The sequence below is a fragment of the Phocoena phocoena genome, chromosome 10 (assembly GCF_963924675.1).
Source record: "Phocoena phocoena chromosome 10, mPhoPho1.1, whole genome shotgun sequence".
In the NCBI taxonomy this organism is placed as follows: Eukaryota; Metazoa; Chordata; class Mammalia; order Artiodactyla; family Phocoenidae; genus Phocoena; species Phocoena phocoena.
This window is the reverse complement of record NC_089228.1, coordinates 96750002-96770220: the sequence shown is the minus strand read 5'-3', so window position 1 is coordinate 96770220 and position 20219 is coordinate 96750002. Positions and strand designations below refer to the sequence as shown.

At 41.7% G+C, this 20219-nt stretch overlaps 1 protein-coding gene across 1 annotated transcript in view; it reads right to left on the bottom strand.

The window, feature by feature from the left end:
* The window catches only part of ADTRP (androgen dependent TFPI regulating protein), a 77949-nt gene that overhangs the window by 47835 nt on the left and 9895 nt on the right, over nucleotides 1-20219 (bottom strand). Inside the window, exons 2-3 of the mRNA XM_065886011.1 lie at nucleotides 20055-20189; nucleotides 18410-18511 (exon numbers count right to left, since the gene is read on the bottom strand). Coding sequence (XP_065742083.1) covers nucleotides 18410-18511; nucleotides 20055-20189 — 237 coding nt within the window. The remainder of the gene's footprint in view (nucleotides 1-18409; nucleotides 18512-20054; nucleotides 20190-20219) is intronic.

The window sequence follows — 20219 nt, the reverse complement described above, 5'->3', positions numbered from 1 at the left end:
GAGTGGATACAAAAACAGGACCCATATATGTGCTGTCTACAAGAGACTCACTTCAGACCTAGGGACATGCACAGACTGAAAGTGAGGGGATGGAAAAAGATATTCCATGCAAATGGACATCAAAAGAAAGCTGGAATAGCAATACTCATATCAGACAAAACAGACTTTAAAATAAAGACTATTACAAGAGACAAAGAAGGACACTACCTAATGAACAAGGGATCAGTCCAAGAAGAAGATATAACAATTGAAAATATTTATGCACTCAACATAGGAGCACCTCAATACATAAGACAAATGCTAACAGCCATAAAAGGGGAAATCGACAGTAACACAATAATAGTAGGGGACTTTTAACACCCCACTTTCACCAATGGACAGATCATCCAAAATGAAAATAAATAAGGAAACACAAGCTTTAAATGACACATTAGACCGGATGGACTTAATTGATATTTATAGGACATTCCATCCAAAAACAACAGAATACACTTTCTTCTCAAGTGCTCATGGAACATTCTCCAGGATAGATAATATCTTGGGTCACAAATCAAGCCTCGGTAAATTTAAGAAAATAGAAATCGTATCAAGTATCTTTTACAACCACAGCACTATGATACTAGGTATCAGTTACAGGAAAAAAACTGTAAAAATTACAAACACATGGAGGCTAAATAATACGATACTAAATAACCAAGAGATCACTGAAGAAATCAAAGAGGAAATCAAAAAATACCTAGGAATAAATGACAATGCAGACATGATGACCCCAAATCTGTGGGATGCAGCAAAAGCAGTTGTAAGAGGGAAGTTTATAGTAATACAATCCTACCTCAAGAAACAAGAAAAATCTCAAATAAATGACCTAACCTTACACCTAAAACAATTAGAGAAAGAAGAACAAAAAATCCCCCAAAGTTAACAGAAGGAAAGAAATCATAAAGATCAGATCAGAAATAAATGAAAAAGAAATGAAGGAAATAATAGCAAAGATCAATAAAACTAAAAGCTGGTTCTTTGAGAAGATAAAGAAAATTCATAAGCCATTAGCCAGACTCATCAAAAAAAAAGGGAGAAGACTCAAATGAAAAGAATTAGAAATGAAAAAGGAGAAGTAACAACTGATACTGCAGAAATACAAAGGATCATGAGAGATTACTATAAGCAACTATATGCCAATAAAATGGACCACCTGGAAGAAATGGACAAATTCTTAGAAAAGTACAACCTTCCAAGACTGAACCAAGAAGAAAGAGTAAATATGAACAGACCAATCACAAGCACTGAAATTGAAACTGTGATTAAAAATCTTCCAACAAAGAAAAGCCCAGGACCAGATGGCTTCACAGGTGAATTCTATCAAACCTTTAGAGAAGCGCTAACACCTACCTTTCTCAAACTCTGCCAAAATATAGCAGAGGGAGAAACAGTCCCAAAGTCATTCTACAAGGCCACCATCACCCTGATACCAAAACCAGACAAAGATGTCACAAAGAAAGAAAACTACAGGCCAATATCACTGATGAACATTGATGCAAAAATCCTCAACAAAATACTAGGAAACAGAACCCAACAGCACATTAAAAAGATCATACACCAGGATCAAGTGGGGTTTATCCCAGGAATGCAAGGATTCTTCAGTATACACAAATCAGTCAATGTGATACACCATATTAACAAATTGAAGGATAAAAACCACATGGTAATCTCAGTAGATGCCGGAAAGCTTTCGACAAAATTCAACACCCATGGGGCTTCCCTGGTGGCGCAGTGGTTGAGAGTCCGCCTGCCAATGCAGGGGACACGGGTTCGTGCCCCGGTCCGGGAAGATCCCACATGCCGCGGAGTGGCTAGGCCCGTGAGCCATGGCCGCTGAGCCTGCGCGTCCAGAGCCTGTGCTCCGCAACAGGAGAGGCCACAACAGTGAGAAGCCCATGTACCGCAAAAAAAAAAAAAAAAGAAAAAAAAAATTCAACACCCATTTATGATAAAAACTCTCCAGAAGGTAGGCATAGATGGAACCTACCTCAACATAATAAAGGCCATATACAACAAACCCACCGCCAACATCGTGCTCAATGGTGAAAAACTGAAACCATTTCCTCTAAGATCAGGAAGAAGGCAAGGTTGCCCATTCTCACCACAATTATACAATACTTTTTTGGCTGTTTTAGCCACAGCAATCAGAGAAGAAAAAGAAATAAAAGGAATGCAAATTGTAAAAGAAGAAGTAAAACTGTCACTGTTTGCAGATGACATGATGCTATACATAGAGAATCCTAAAGATGCTACCAGAAAACTAGTAGAGCTAATCAATGAATTTGGTAGAGTAGCAGGGTACAAAATTAATGCACAGAAATCTCTTGCATTCCTATACACTAATGGCAAAAATTCTGAAAGAGAAATTAAGGAAACACTTCCTTTTACCATTGCAACAAAAAGCATAAAATACCTAGGAGAAAATACCTACCTAAGGAGACAAAAGACATGTATGCAGAAAATTATAAGACACTGATGAAAAAAATTAAAGATGATACAAACAGATGGAGAGATATACCATGTTCTTGGATTGGAAGACTCAACATTGTGAAAATGACTGTACTACCCAAGGCAATCTACAGATTTGGTGCAATCCCTATCAAGCTACCAGTGGCATTTTTCACAGAACTAGAACAAAAATTTCACAATTTGTATGGAAACACAAAAGACCCCAAATAGCCAAAGCAATCTTGAGAAAGAAAAATGGAGCTAGAGGAATCAGGCTCCAGGACTTCAGACTCTACTACAAAGCTATGGTAATCAAGACAGTATGGTACTGGCACAAAAACCAAAATACAGATCAGTGGAACAGGGTTGAAAGCCCAGAGGTAAACCCACACACATATGGTCACCTTATCTTTGATAAAGGAGACAAGAATATACAATGGAGAAAAGACAGCCTCTTCAATAAGTGATGCTGGGAAAACTGGACAGCTACCTGTAAAAGAATGAAATTAGAACACTTCCTAACACCATACACAAAAATAAACTCAAAGCGGATTAAAGACCTAAATTTAAGGCCAGACACTATAAAACTCTTAGAGGAAAACATCGGCAGAACACTGTATGACATAAATCACAGCAAGATCCTTTTTGACTTACCTATTAGAGAAATGGAAATAAAAACAAAAATTAACAAATGGGACCTAATTAAACTTAAAAGCTTTTGCATAGCAAAGGAAACCATACACAAGACGAAAAGACAACCCACAAAATGGGAGAAAATATTTGCAAATGAAGCAACTGACAAAGCATTAATCTCCAAAATATACAAGCAGCTCATACAGCTCAACATCAAAAAAACAAACAACCCAATCCAAAAATGGGCAGAAGACCTAAATAGGCATTTCTCCGAAGAAGACGTACAGATTGCCAACAAACACATGAAAGGATGCTCAACGTCACTAATCATTAGAGAAATGCAAATCAAAACCACAATGAGGTATCACCTCAAACCAGTCAGAATGGCCATCATCACAAAATCTACAAACAAATGCTGGAGTGGGTGTGGAGAAAAGGGAACTCTGTTTTGAGAGTTCCCACTGTTGGTGGGAATGTAAATTGATACAGTCACTGTGGAGAACAGTATGGAGGTTCCTTAAAAAACTAAAAATTGAACTACCATATGATCCAGCAATCCCACTACTGCACATATACCCTGAGAAAACCATAATTCAAAAAGACACATGCACCCCAATGTTCATTGCAGCTCTATTTACAATAGCCAGAACATGGAAGCAACCTAAGTGTCCATTGACAGATGAATGGATAAAGAAGATGCAGCACATATATACAATGGAATATTGCTGAGCCATAAAAAGAAACAAAATTGAGTTATTTGTAGTGAGGTGGATGGACCTAGAGTCTGTCATACAGAGTGAAGTAAGTGAGAAAGAGGAAAACAAATACCGTATGCTAACACATATACATGGAATCTAAAAAAAAGAAAAAAAATGGTCATGAAGAACCTAGGGGCAGGACAGGAATAAAGACAGAGACAGAGAGAATGGTCTTGATGACACAGGGAGAGGGAAGGGTAAGCTGGGACAAAGTGAGAGAGTAGCATTGATATATATACAGTACCAAATGTAAAATAGCTAGCTAGTGGGAAGCAGCTGCATAGCACAGGGAGATCAGCTCAGTGCTTTGTGACCACCTAGAGGGGTGGGATAGGGAAGGTGGGAGGGAGACGCAAGAGGGAGGAGATATGGGAATGGATATATATATACATACAGCTGATTCACTTTGTTATACAGCAGGAACTAACACAACATTGTAAAGCAGTTATACTCGAATAAAGATGTTAAAGGAAAGAAAAAACATTAGGTTTAGTGGCAGCCACCGAAGTAGTTATTCTCTTTCTATTGGTGGAATTCCACATTCGTGGGTTCACTTTTCACAAATACTAATGCACCCCATTACTAGCTTCTGCTTATCAGTAGGAATCCTTGGTTGTGTGTTATCAAGAATCTCTCTCAGAGGGATTTCCCTGGTGGTCCAGTGGTTAAGACTTCACCTTCCAATGCAGGGGGTGTGGGTTCGATCCCTGGTCAGGGAGCTAAGATTCCACATGCCTTGGGGCCAAAAAACTAAAACATAAAACAGAAGCAATTTTGTAACAAATTCAATAAAGACTTTTTAAAAAATGGTCTTAAAAAAGGGCTGCCAAAAAAAAAAAAAAAAAGGGCTGCCGAGGGCCACCAGGTCGCAGTCGGGCCTCCTTTTGCAACTCAGTTCGGTCATTAAAAAAAAGAGAGAGAGAGAATCTCTTTCAGAGCCACTGCTAGCCCACCAACAAAAATGGGGGAAATTGGCCTTCCACACACTTTCACAGAGATAAAAGGAGGCTGGTTTTCCAACCAATTCTTCTCCTCTTTCTTTTGACCACTTTTCTTTCATCTGGTTTTTTCTGTGGTCATGGCTTCATTCCTTTTCTTAAATTCAGCCTCTGCCACCCTTCTTCCTTGATTTGATGGTTGTTTGAACTCTCTTTGGCTACATGAATACTCAGTTCCCTAATTAACATCTGAGAATGGTGATAACAGAGGAAAGTGTAAGCCTGGAAATGGTTTTTCCAGAACCGCTTTTGAGCCACAGTCCAGTCCAAATCAGAATAAACATCATCTCTCCTTTAACAAAATATATGTAATTACTATGACTCTGTGCTTCTCTTTGAACATAAGTCAGTCACTAATATAGCATATGTCTCAGATACAACAATGAAAAGCCCCATAGATATTTCAAGGTACCAATAATCTCTCTAGAATTTTCCTCACTTGTAACTTTCTGTACAAAAGAACACCTCAAAGTTTCAAACGTATCATGTCATCCACAGATTGTAAAGGCAGGGCTGCTAAAGGCTTTCTCTCTGCCTCCAATGCCCTTTGGTCCCAGCACACCTCACTCTACCCCTGAGGAGGAACTCTGGGGTCAGTCTAGGGCACAGAGAAGCTACCAGAGCAAGAGGAAAAGACTTCATTCTTCCGTGCAGCCATCTTCATTAGGTGCCTACCCCATGCCAAGTGCTGTGTGAAGTGCTGGGGATTAAACAGTAAACAGATATGGGCCCTGCCCTTGCAGACCTTACAGTCTAATCAGCAAGATTTTCTATAAACAAGTAAACAGCCACATAGATACCAGTCACGATATGGGCTATAAAGGAAACAAACAGGAATCTACTCATTGGAAGGAAAGTGGAGGCACATGCTTTACATAAGGCAGTCAGGGAAGGTCATTCTGAGGTCATTTTTAAGCTGGGACCTAAGTGTAAGAGCAAAGCCAGGGAAGAGCAAAAGGAGAACATTCCAGGCAAAGGGGACACCATATGCAGAGGTCCTGGTGTGGGAAGGAGCTCTCATAGTTGCAGAAACAAAGCAGAGGCTGGAAGAGCTGTAACATAGTGTAATGGGGAGACAGGCTCCACTGGAGTCTGGAGCATTAAGCAGGGGCCAGGTTCATCAGGCCTGTAGGCCATGGGAAGGAGTTCCCATAAATGTAGTTTCCACTACACTTATTCCAAGTGTAGTGGAAAGCCACTGCAGAGCACTGGGAAGGGGGACACTATTTCCTGTGTATCGTGCTGCTGTATGGAAAAGGTTGAGAATGGAAGCAGGAAGACCAGTTTGGAGGTATTGTGTGGTTTAGATGAGAAGTGAAGGTGGACACCAGGGTGTTGGCAGTGAACAGAAAGCAAACTAGAAAGCAAACAGATTTGCTACATATTTTGGAGGTAGCATCGACGACATTAGTTCATAGATGGGATATGAGGGTGGTGGGATGGAGGGAGGTGGGAAGGTCAATGCTGGTTTCTGTCTTGAGCAGTTGGGAGGATGGTGGCTCCATTTTCTGAGATGGAGGTGCCCAGGACAGGTTTGGCAGTGAGTATAACAGGTCCACTTCTGGACACGTTGATTCAGAGATGTCTGTGGCACGCCTATAGGTGTCAGGTAGGCAGTTGAGAAACAAGTCTGGAACTCAAAGGCTATCTGAGCTATAGACTCAGCACATGGATAGAATTAAACCCATGGGGATGGATGTGAGTAGTTACTGGGAAAAGAGTACTGGCAAAGAGGGTCCAGGAGAAGCCTTAAAGAGGGCATCACTTAGAGGGCAGGTAGAGGACACAGCCAGAGACTGAGGTAGGAGGAAAACTAGTCAGTCTGCTATCAATAGAACCCAAAAAAGCACAGTTTCAGGGAGCGAGAAGTGTAGTGTGCTGAATGCTACTGAGAGTAAGATGGGGGTGGAGACAGGAGCCCTGGGTTTGGCAGTTTGGGGATAGTTGGTGGCTAGAATAAGAGGAATGAGCAGAATGTATAGATAATTCCGTATGGGTCTGGGGCAATGCTCTTGGACTTTGTTCCGTTCGGAAAGGCATACCTGCTTGTTTTGCGTGTGGCGCAAATAGCACTACCTGCCCTGAAGGAAACTCCTAATCAGCCAACCCCACAAACACCAGAATAGAATAGAATAGAAGAACGGAAGGGATTGGGAAATTGGGGGAAAGAAAAGCAGTGCCTGTGTTGGCAAAGTCTCCATTTGGGGGCATTGCTGAGCTGGGGAGAGCTGAGAACTTGGTTTCCAGTTGGATCTCTCAGTGGGGGAAATCCCGGGTAACAAATAGAACTTGCATTTCACCCCTCCCCTCACTAGTAGGTCCAGTTGTTCTGTAGATCTGTGTGCAGAACTCCCATGTTGACATTAACAGGAAAGTAAATCAGACAATCCTGAGACCTTAAAACCCAACCCTGAAACTTTAATTATATACAAACGAATTCACAGCATGCACCACAATATAAAAAAGATACAAACCTTGTGCTTAATTGTTACATTGCCTAGCATGGAAGGCAGGCACTTTATGATCAAGAGCCTTTTCTTTTCTTTTGTTTTTGCGGTACACGGGCCTCTCACTGTTGTGGCCTCTCCCGTTGCGGAGCACAGGCTCCGGACGCGCAGGCCGAGCGGCCATGGCTCACGGGCCCAGCTGCTCCGCGGCGTGTGGGATCTTCCCGGACCGGGGCACGAACCCACATCCCCTGCATCGGCAGGCAGACTCTCAACCACTGCGCCACCAGGGAAGCCCAAGAGCCTCTTCTTAATTGCCAGAGAACTCTATGGGCTTCCTCTCCAGGGACAGCTGCCGGGATTAGAAAGGAGAACACTGCACCAAATTCATCTATCATCACAATTTAGTATTTTTAAATAGTGGCCTGTGGAATAAGCCTTCGGGAGCAGGGCTCTTGTCCCTACTAAAGGGATGAACAAAAAGGATGATTTAATCATTAATTCCCTTTTCTTTTGCCTACCCCTTTAAAATGAGTACTTCAGAAGCTTAGCATTTTACTCTCAAATATGTTCTGACCTTCCCATCCTGCACCCCAACCCCCATCATATCACCTACTTTATTAACTGGAACAGCTCAATTAGGGGTTGGTTGCATAATTTAGAGATCTGTGCCTGCAGGAACAGTAGAAATGATTCTCGGGGGATGGTAACTTAATCCTGCAGGAAAGGCCTTTCCACCATAAGCCACTTCCCATATTCATGGGTTTGAATCTACCTCATACCAGGTCCTGTTCACATGCTTTTCTCCACACCTTAGAACAGTCTCTGACCATGGATTCGAACTCTCATCAGTTTTTTTTTTTTCTGTTTATTTTTTCCTTTGCTACTGATGCATAAGTCATACACTCCATTTGTATGTGGCTATTCTAGACATTAAAACACGCATATTTAATGTGGTAACGGCTAATATAAGTCATTATTTCTAGCCCCTCCCCACCAGCAATCCAGGGGGGCTTAGCATGCCTTAATTCTAATCAGCCCTCTCTCAACTTACATTCTGTTTGCATCCAGGATTTTAATTCATTCTTTTTTAAAGTCACCATAAACTGAACACACTGCTTGCCATTGTTTTTGGTATCTCATACCTCCCTTCTGAGATCATTTTCCTTCTTCCTGAAGTACGACCTTTAGCATTTTCCATTACTGAGGGTCTGTGGGTGATAACGTCTGTTTTCATGTGTCTGAAAATGTCTTTACTTTGTCCCTGTTTCACAAGATACTTTCGGAGAGTAAATAGGTTGGCTCTTTTTTTCTTCAATACTTTGAAGCTGTTATTCCACTTCTTTTGGCTTCTTTGTTGGTATTGAGAAATCAGCTATCAGTGTAACAGTGGTTACTTTTGGGGAAATCCATTTTATTAATCTGGCTGGTTCTAGGATCTTTTTGTCTAAGGTGTCTGTGATGTCATACAAGTGACTAGATGTCTGCCCTGTGTCCTGTGTGTCTTTTTTTTTTTTTTTTTTTGGCACTTCTTGACTCTGAGGATTAAATTTTCATAAATTCCAAGAAATAATCAGTGATGCTTTCTTCAGATACTGCCTGCATCTCAGTCTCTTTCTTAGCTCCTCTTCTGTTTTATTTTAACTTTGGGGAATTTCCATTATTTTCTTGTCCGTAAGTCAAATGTTTACAAATATTTTTAAAATCTTTTTTTCAGTGTTTGAGGTGTCTTGTGATGTTTGTATGTTTGTTTGTTTCAGGCTACTGTTGCTCTCTATGGCCAGAAATGGACGGCACTTGGGACCTTGTTTCCTTTGGGTGGATAACTTTCTCCTCCTGCTAAGGGTTGTGGGCATGATTTGGAAGGATGCAGGAATTTATGGTCATTATCAGTCGGGATCCCATCAGGAACAGGGAAGCCCATTGAGGGATTCCAAGGATGAAGGTTTTAGAGGCTTTGGCAGTTATTGGAAAGGTCAAAGCAGTAAAAGTGAGGGAAACTTCTACTACAAGGGGATGGTTTGAGGGAGCTGGCTCAGAAGTGGTAAATCTCAGAAGTCTCTGCCCCCTCGCTGCCTGTAGTATAAAGCCTGTGATTCCTGGGTGCTTGTCCAGAAGTTGATGCTAACCTCGTGTCTGCACATCTGCTCTCAACTGCTGCTGGAGAAAAAGGCGTCCTCACTTTCACGTCTCATGAGAGTGCCTGTCATTGGCTGACTCTCACCTGGAACCATATGGAGAAAGGGATTCTAGGACCTTGTGTGTGATTCCAGGCTTATCCCTTGCTATGCAGAGGAGAATGGAGAAGGGGTGACGGTGATTCCAAGTTGACAACAATTTGGCATAGGTTGTTACGGATCACGGATAGCACTTTATGTTGCACACATATTATTTTAGGTGCTCCTAATAGCATCACTGAGAATTAAGAACAGTAAACACACCTATTTCAAGCAACCAATACCCAGTGTAGGTCTGTTAGCTTTTCCAAAAATCACACAGCAAGACAATGGCAGAAGTGGGACCAGAATTGAGGTTTTCTGGCACTTGTCAATTATTTTCATGAAATCAAAAATTAACTTGTAGAAAACATCTGAGATCAATTATTTTTGCAACTGAGACACAGGGCTAAGACATTTTGCTTCCACTCGTCCCAAACCAACTCTCAGGCATCAAGCTGCAGCACTTTTCTTCCTAATAATTTATCCCGTCCAACTTTTTAGCCCAAGAAGAACCTTAACAGATGTGAAAGGACTTTTGTGAAGATAGACTATGATTCACCAGATGGTCCATTTCCTGATGACCTGTACCTGGAGATGTCTTGGACTGTCTGCACCATGCTCTAAAAGTCACCACCTCAAAAGATACCACTAAGATTGTGTCATTCCCTGTGGATATGCAGCTTAATATTCCAGTTGTCAAATATTCAACAAATATTTCTTAAGCACCTTTTTTTTCTAGGCTTACAATTTCTGTGATCATCATGATATTTTAATGCCACTAACTCTGACATTATTAGGTTAGCAAAGTATTTTAAAATATGTCAGAAAAAATATGCATATTAATTAAAATGTTCCCACATATAAGGCTTAAACTGAAGTCCCTGGGTTGATCGGAGACAAAAGACTTTTATTAAATACTATTTGATAGGTAAGTATTTTAGTGTCTCTGCCAGTCATTGCTACAAAAGAATATTTATCGTCAAGCATGAATTGGGTAAAAAGGGAAATATCACTATATTATTGTCTGTTAGTCATATGTACTAAGACAATAGCAAGAACAGCATTTTCAAGCAATGGCCATGCCCTCTTGCGCCCTGATCAGCAAGCTTGTTTCTAACATCAGGTTTTTATTGTTTCTCAGCATTCAAAATTAGATAGCTGATTCTTTGAGTGAACACATGGAGTGTGCACCAACATGCCTGTAGATTTTTGTATTAATGGAGATGCTCTTTAAATGGCATCTGGGCCCTTTTATCAGACCACTGTTAAAAGACTGCAAGTATACACTCACTGTAGAATCACTGAGCATAAACGCAGGATCTCCACTTTGAGCAAACCTTTTGCTCACACTCTCACAGACTCTGGCAGTTGCCCCGTCTCACGTGGCTCAACATGCGTGAAGTCCCTAGAGAAAGAGCTCATTCTTGTTCCCATGTTCTCACTCTTCTTTAGCTTTGCTCTAATTATAAACTTTCAGAGAAAATAAATGAGTCTAGTGAATACATGAAGGTGATAGAAAAAGGATGAAGCTGATAAGTAAGTAAGGCTGGTGGTAGGTTGGAAGAGTTGTTGAGACTGAGGAAGCAGTTGGGAACGCAGGTACCTGTATATTAATGACTGTGCCCATCGGATTGAGAGGAATGAAGGGCAGGGCTGAGAATTCAAAACTTAGGACATAAGCATGTGAGAGCTAGGAATCCATGTGATGGGTGGATAATATGTGGGCAAGTGGAATAAAGCAGACTAGAAATCATCTACTGGCTGATAATCCAAGGACCTGGAGGTGAGAGTAAGATTAGAGGACTTGGAAAAGCTCAATTCCCAATTAGGCACAAGTGGTTGATCTGTAGGCAGAGAAGATAAAGAGACCAGGGAAAAAGATGTAGAGGCTGGTTGAGAGCCTGTCAGCAGCTCCCTGTTCAAGGACGGGACTCTGCAGCTGTCAGAGTGTCTGCCTGTGGGGTTATGAAGTAACTAGAAGCATGAAGGGGGCTTTTCTGTGCTGGCTCCCAAATCAGGAAGGGGATGTCCATTCAAATCTGTGGAGAAGGCTCTCACACACTCCACCAGGCTGCTCGTGGGCATTTTCACTTCTGCTCTGAGATCATGGGACTTTTGCCCTCTCCTACCCACTTAGATTTTATTTCTTTTGGTATTTCAGAGAGGTTTAGGATCTTCTGTTGTGAGTTTCTCCACCTTGGTTATTCTCCAGCATAAAGTCATTCTTCCTGTTGGTAGTATTACCCGTGGTTGCCATGGAAGTGGGGACTAATTACATCACACAGGAGGGGAGACCAGTTAGCGAACGCTCAAGGACACCGAATGATTTCAATTATTCAAATTCCCAGTAACTTCTTAGAAGACATGTATAGGTTTTGATCATTAAAAACCTTTGACTTTGATTTTGAAATTGGGATGTATTTACCGGATAATGGAATTGTAAAAGCAAGCTGCTCTTCAGCACACACTGGAAATTCTCAGAACTGGGATTTTTTTTTTTAAAGATGTATTTCCACCATTCTGGTTTCTGCTCTCAAGAGATGAAGAAAGCGGGCACTGTGATTGCTTGGTTCTAGTTATATAAAACCTTAAGTGGACTGGTAATCCTTTGGCAGTTCATTATCAGAATCTCCTGTGTTTACCTTAAGACTTCCTGAGGGGCAAGATGGCTTTATTGTCCTTACCCAGCTAGCTCTGCTTCCTAATCCCAGCTTAGCTTCTGACTTCACTGCTGAGCTTTAAGCATTCATTTAACCCAGTGTTTCTCCAGTGCCACTGGAGAGTCTAACCTACCTTAGATTAGGAAGTGAATGGAATGAATAGTGTTTTAAAACAAGAGGGCAACTTTTTATAACACTGTAGTGATTAAACCTGAAAAAAAAATCCAAGTAAATATCAGGGTCCGATAAATGATTCTATCTTCATTCTTGCTCAGAGATTTAGAGCAATGCTCTGAGAAAAGATCTTTCCTGTGGTACGCCGTTGGCTTAACTAGGGCAGCTCTTCCCTCTCTAGAGTCGCATGACAAGTTATTTCCCAGCACCATTTTCTGGTCATTGTTGGCAGTCATCGTTTCTCTTTCTAATGTGGGCTTGGTCTAGAGTAGAAAATGGCCAGAGAAGATTTTAGAATTTAATGGTACAACAGATTTGAAGGAGGAAGAGACCGCGAATCAAAGAAGGCAGGCAGACTGTAGATGGAAGAGGGAAGGAAACAGATTCTCCTCTAGAGCTTCCAGAAGGAATGCTGCTCTGCTGACACCTTGCTTTTACCCCATAAGACCCATTTTGAACTTCTGACGTCTACAACTGTAAGATAATTTGTATTGCTTTAAGCCATTTAAGTTTGCATTAATTTGTTACAGTAGCAGCAGGAAACTAATACATACAGCACTACCAAGGCTCTCCCTTCCCCCCAGTCAGACTGCTCTTGTTGGGCTTCCCTGGTGGCGCAGTGGTTGAGAGTCCGCCTGCCGATGCAGGGGACACGGGTTCATGCCCCGGTCCGGGAAGATCCCACGTGCCGCCGAGCGGCTGGGCCCGTGAGCCATGGCCGCTGGGCCTGCGCGTCCGTCCGGAGCCTGTGCTCCGCCCGCAGGAGAGGCCACAACAGTGAGAAGTCCGCATACAGCAAAACAAACAAACAAACAAACTGCTCTTGCACAAGTCACCAGAGAGTTCATTACTGCAAATCCAATGATCATCTTACAGTGTCGTTCCTACTTGACCTCTCAGCAGCTTTTGACGTAGAAGACTTCCTCCTGAAACATTGATATACTTGACTTCCAGGAGACTACACTGCACTGGATTCCCTCCTAAGTCACTGGCATCTGCTTTTCAACCTCCTCTGTTGAATTCTCCTGTTTTTCCTCCCAAGTACTGAAAGTTGGAATGTTCTAAGGCTTAGCTCTGGGATATCTTCTCTAATCATACTTACTCCCTAGGTAATCTTATTTAACTTTAAAAACAATCTTTATAATGAAGACAGCCAAATTTATGTCACCAGTCCAGAAACCTCCCCTAGGCTTATATGTCTAGCTGCCTGTTCTGCATCTAAAGTTTGTTGTCTAATTGGCATCTCAAACATGTCCAGACAAAACAATTTCCTTCTCCACAATCCTTGCACCTCCCCTACCATCTCTATCCATACCTCCCCTGTGTCTTAAGCTAATAATCTTATCTCCCTTTTTTTTCTTGCCAGATATTCAGTAAATCCTGATGGCTCTACATTCCAGATCTATACTGAGCACAAGCACAGCATGTCTGCAGACTTAGACCAAGCCTCCAAAGGATCTCACTTACCACCCTGTGAGTGACATGGGCCGGGACACTGCTGTATCAGCAGAACATACTCTGGCTGTTGTCTTATATCATGTGGAAACAGAAGTAGACGGGAGGTGGAGTTCCCCATAGGAACCCTGACCAGGACCCTCTTCCTTTTCAGACATGGACTTTCTGGGGAATAATACTGGAGGGGCGGGGGGCTGTTTTTAACTGTGGCAAATGTTCTGCCAGAGTTCCTTCAGAACACAGCCTCTACTTACAGCAAGTTAAAAGACTGGGTGGGAGTATGTATATAGATGAAACTATAATTTAAGCTTCTTGAGGTTAGGAATCATATCTCAAATTTCTCTTGTCACCCCATGAATAATTCTTGATTTTGTATTTTTTATTTGAACTCAGCGTTAGAGCTCATCCGGGGGCCCAGTTTTCAAGTATATGTTCAGTTATGTCAGGAGATTTTAGCCTGCAGTCCATAAATGGAATTTTGAGGGTCTATGAACCTTCTAAGATTGTACACAAAATTTTATGGTTATTTGTGCTTTCCTTGGGAAAGTGTTCATAGATTTCCTCAGATTCACAAAGTGTTCTGTTTCCTAAAGGCTGAAAACCACTGAGCTATCCAGAGATATCTAGACTGTGGGTCCTCTCTGCCCAGAAGCGTTGGGGTAAAGAACCAAGGAGGCATGGGCGAGGGGTTTGTAACGTTGAGGACAAAGGGGGGCCTTTTGATGCTGATGTCCCCACAGGTGACCTTCTTTACTCATCAGGACTCACCTACCTCTACCTAGCCGCCCGACAGTTTCACACCAAGCTACGGGTGGGAGAGAAAAATCTGAGACTGGGGCCTGAATTTAGTGATGGACAACATGTGGCATACTGTGAGTGAGGAAGAAACTGGAAGGTTTAGAGCTTCCCTTGACATTTTGACTCCCCAGCAAGCCCCCAGAGAGGGCTAAAAGGCCTTCCAGGTTGTCCAATCATGACCCACATGCCTGTCACAGCCAGGCTGGGACACAAGGGGCATAGCAGCCCTCCTGTCTATGTCATTCACTTGGCAATAATAACATACCGCTGCATGACACCATCTATGTCAATGTCTTGTATTAGCATTAACTGTTATTTGTATTATTTCAACGTTGTGTGTGTAAACTAGGCTCTACCAGATTTAAGGTTGCCAGAAGTCAAAACCCTTGTCAAATGTCCATCTTGGTGTTAACCCTTATAGCTGGTACTTAATCATTATTTTATTTCAAGTGAATAAATGACAACACATTCAATAACTAGGTGGCTGGATTTGGTATTTGCTCCGATGTAAAGAGCCAAGGCCTGTCTCTTAAGAGCAGATTGTTTTGAAATCTCCATTAATATAAATGAAGCCTTTCCAGTTCTAAAGCTCTGTGATCATGGATTGAGAGTCTTACATGATCATAACTATTTATGCAGTCCTCGGTAGTTTATAAGGTACTTGTATGCACTTGCTCAATAATCGTGTACTGATCTCAAATGTAGAGGGCCTCTGGGGGGGTTCTCTGATCTCTTCGCTCTCCTTTAGGGAAACCTGAATGGTTTAGGTTGACTTCTGGAGAAATAAGTTCCCCCAGCTCCCTTCAGGTTAGGATCTGAGTGTTTCCTCAGTTACTGAGTCCTCTTCCTGCTGTTTGAATCTGTCTGTTCTGGTTCTATCTTGAGTAGTCATTTAGATAATGCCTGAGGAGTTAATGTTTTCCTGGCAAAACCTGGAGGAGTACTTTGCTATTCTTTCCCTTCTTTCTTGAAGACTGGAGAACAGCTTAGCAATAAAACAGTCCGGTTGATCTACTTTAAATAAGGCAGCCTGCCCACGGTTGATGCAAATATTACACTGATGTTACTGTTTGGTTTGAATATATAACAAGGATAGAAGAATGTCCATTAGAGATGATAGTCAGCTTTGAACGATCTACTGCAATGGCAAGTCTAGAATGAGCTAGAAGGGTTGGGTTGGGAGGAGCCCAAAGACTTGATGAATCATGAAGGTTTTAGAACTACACTGTGTCAAAGGGGAGAGTGGTATTTCTTAATCTGACAAATCCTACTCATAAAACCCAGGGCAGCAACGCAAATGGCAACAGGAAGAATATTCCAGAGCTAAGGCTAGAATAGTAAACATAAAGACTGTTGTGAAATGAAAGAACCTTCAGGAAAGTATGACTCTGGCTGTGTACAGCAATAATTCTTATATTGTGGAAGAAAAAAAGGAGCAATACAGTAAGTGATTCATTTTAAGATCAGGCCCAGCCCTACATGGAAGCAACTAGTACCAGTGACCTCCCATCCTCACTTTGGCTGCCACAGTGGTGGTTTCTGGGTATTTACTCATTTGAGTTGTCATGGAAGGACACTGTTAAAATGCAGAAAGTGTCAACAAATTAACCCAGTAACAGCCATTTCCATATTCTTTTATACTAGTATTTAAAAAGTCAACAGAGAGCATTCCTTGAGGTAATAGACCAGGAGTATTTGATCGTGAGGACAGAAAATGTCCAGAGTAAGGGACACAGTTTGGGGAAGAGGGATGAGATGCAGTCACGAGCACACTGGATTTGGAGCACACACCATAAGGAAGCATGGACGTTTGGGGATGACCCCGTTAGGAGCACCCAATGCTGGTTTTGCTGATGCCAACATTTTCACTAGAAATGGCTCTGTTGGCAGTTTCTCCAATTAAATTAACAGAATCACAGAAGAGTCTGTGTCTGACCCAAGGCAGGTTGCCTCTTCTTTTCTCTTTTTCACTGTCATTCCACATTTTTGGACCCTAGCCCCTTCTCTCTAAGGGATTCAGGTTACTTGATTGACCAAAAGGCAGAGAGCAGGGTCAAAAGAAACCCCCAGGTTGTGAAGGCACACGAATATTTTATGTTCTCTGTTGTATATTATCTGCCTTGCTAATTAACTGATAGATATGACATACATTATCAAGCTATCTGCTTCCAAAATTACCAAAAATCCATATGACTGTTTAGCAAGGTCACAAATGCTGGGCATCACCATCACAACTATTTGGAAGAAATCTAATCTTACTTCCATGTGGAAAATGGTACCCCAAAGAGGTAGGAAGCTTGTAATAGTTGTAGGAAAACTACTAGCTGAGCTAACAAAACCTTGAAAAGGTATTTGATATATGTGTTTGGCTCCAAATAAAAGACACTTTCAATACTCTGCCTTTTTATTTTAGTAACATCCAGCTCAGTCAGTTGTCCCAAATCGCTTCATTTTCTTAAGTAGAGTTTTGGCTTATTAGCATACAGATGGGGATTTTGGAATTTTTTAAGTGAGAATTCTCACTTTGCTTTGTTAATCAAGCAAAGTGACATCCTTTTTGATTGCCTGGTGAATTATGAAACTAGGCTGAACCACAAGTTCTGCACTTACTATAGTACAAGGCAGGGAAGAGTGAATTATGAGCTCAGTGGCCCCAGGCAAATCACTTAACCTTTTTGAGTTTTTATTTTTTTAATTTGGAAAAATTCAGGATTGTAATTGTTATCTAAAGACGCGCAGGCTCAGTGGCCATGGCTCACGGGCCCAGCCGCTCCGCGGCATGTGGGATCTTCCCAGACTGGGGCACGAACCTGCGTCCCCTGCATCGGCAGGCGGATCCTCAACCATTGCGCCACCAGGGAAGCCCCCCTGCCCCCCGGTTTTTAAATGTCATTGGCTTCACAGACTCTCAGACCTCCTTCTGAATTCCTGACTAATGTGGAAATACATTTGTAAATATTGAGAAGCGGAGCAAGTACTTTGATTACTCTGTGCGTGTGGTGCTGATGACTCAGACCTCCTTCATCCAAGGCCTGGACAGTCCTGCTCCAGCTCTGCTTGTCCAGGCCACTGTTACTGGTATTCAGATACAGTGCCCTGAATAACTCAGAACAGGTTCTGGTTACTCTTCAGCCCCTCAAAAATAAATACATGAATAAAAACCCAAATGGGAAACAGAAATGTGTAAATCATCTGTGATAAATAGTTGTGATCAAGTGTTAGCTAAGAAGCTGCTTCTGAGCCATGAGTTATTCTTTGGACATTTGGGTGGATTTTTTTGAGGTATAATTGACACGTATAGCATATTAGTTTCAGGTGTACAACATAATGATTTGATATTTGTATGTATTGCAAAATGTTCACCACCACAAGTCTAGTTAACATCCAGGGTGGATTATTTTTAAAGCTTGCTTGATTCCATTCCTAGATAGGAATTCATTACATGTTATTTGCTGAAGTTACTTCTCTTTCAGGACTGCAGGCTCCAAGAGTTTGCTTGCCCTTATGGTTTCATGTCTTTTCAATAACTTCATAAGCAACTTGGCGAAGAGTCTTGCCTGGACATCCCATCTGCTCTCTGTATCTCCAGTTACAGCACCGCTTTTTGTTCATTTCGTATTCTCAAAGTGTTCTTTAAATAAATAGCGACGGGATGAAGAGGGAGGAGTGAATGGGATTTTGGGGGTTGAGGAGCAGTTTGGAAACATAAATAAGGCACTTGGAGTTCTCAGAACAGAGGCTATTGCCGTTCTGTATTCACTAAATTTTCCTTTCACTCACCATTGCATGATTCAACCACACTGGAAAGATACCATCTAGGGCCTTAGGGTAAACGAGTTCTCGATCATAGAGGAAGAGGATCCAGAATGACAAAAATACAAACTGGAAAATAGAACACAAAAATAGTATCATTAGATTTATTTTCAATGAGTGCTTCCTAAGATAATCAAGGAAACGTAGCAAAATAAAAACAGATACCAGTTTTAAAGATACATTCCTATATATACATAATGAAATACTAAATGAAAGAAAAAATTATTTATTGTAGAATTACAATACCCAGTCTCTGGGGATTTCAGAGAGTTAGGGATCAATTATTTGTCATTGTGGCAGGCAGAGAGGATGTAGATAAATAGGATTCGCAGACCATTTCATTTTAACCAATGACTTCTCTCTTCTCTGAGCTCTACCAGGAGTGCTGAGAGCAGCCACATGGAATGGCTTGAGTCTTCCACTTGCGTTGCCCACTCTCTAAATAGGCATGGCAAGGGGAAGCAGGAAGGCTGGGGCGAGGATAGGTGACAAGCTCCCAGGGTAGTTCACAAGCTAGTTAACGGAGAGTTGGATCTCCTTATTGCTCAGAACTTTGGATTGATCCCCATCCTCTTGTACCCCTTGGCTATCTTTTCAAAGTGTCTGTCTTCCATGCTACAAAATCAATGGAGAGATGGGAAAAAATAACTATTAATCTTCTAGTGATCTTCTTAAATTCCAAAGGCTCAATTTCTAAGTCTTAAAAAATGAATAAACTCCATTGATACAAAAAAAACTTAGCCTCTTTAGAAGATTTTTGGGGGTGGAGGAGGAGGTGTCCTACAAAGTAAAACTGGAATGCCAGTACTCACTCTGTTATCTGAGAGCTCATTATTAGTGTTTGGAGAGTTTCATTTTGGATTTAAGTTTGAGGTCTCAATACTATAGGAAGTGGAATGATGACGGGTAGAAAGAGGTAATCATTTCTAATTATAGGCCCTGCTGGGCAGCCTGTGTGCCTGGTCTCAGTTTGTTTCCATTCTAACTAATGAATGAAAACATGCGCAGTGTTGTAGAAATGTGGACAGTATCAGCAACAAGCCGACTGTCCCTTGCATGTATATGTCTTGCTTCTTCCCAATGTCCATTCATTCAACAAAATGCGTGAGTCACCCACCATGTGTCCCACACCAGGTATTTCAAACAGCCTCTCTCTCCTCCATTTCAAAGTGTCAACTTTGAAAGTTTTCATACCTTTTTTTTTTAATGGTTTCCACTTGCAGAAGTAACAAATGCTGATTGCAGCAAGTGAAACAAGATGTATGAAAGGGAAATTAGTCATCTGCCTCCTCAGCAGCCTCCATTCCCATCACCCTGATGGAACCAAGGTTATCGCAGTTGTATTTTGGTTAAGAAAGTCCTTCAGACTTCCCTGTTAGACAGTAATAAGGATCTTGTAGCAAACGTTCACAAAGGTACAAAAGCTAATGATAAATCTTGTCAGTTAATGTGCCTTATTTCCCGAAGACACTGGGCGGTGCTATGCAGTCCTCAGACCATTTATGCAAATGCAGTTGCCCTGGATTATAATAATGGGCTCCTTGCTGCCCAGGAGAAGTGTCAGTCCATATGACATGTGTAGTATATTACCTGCACATCTTTGTAAACTTACTGCAGATATCGGAAAAGCCAGTGTGGTGAAAAGCAGGTCTCTGAAGGCTGTTATGAACTTAATGTCTTTTTTCCCTTTCGCTCTTTTCAGCACATCTTCCAGACAGGCCACCCCGTAGAAAAGGGCCTGCAAGAACTAAATTCATCACAACAAATGAGGACCTTT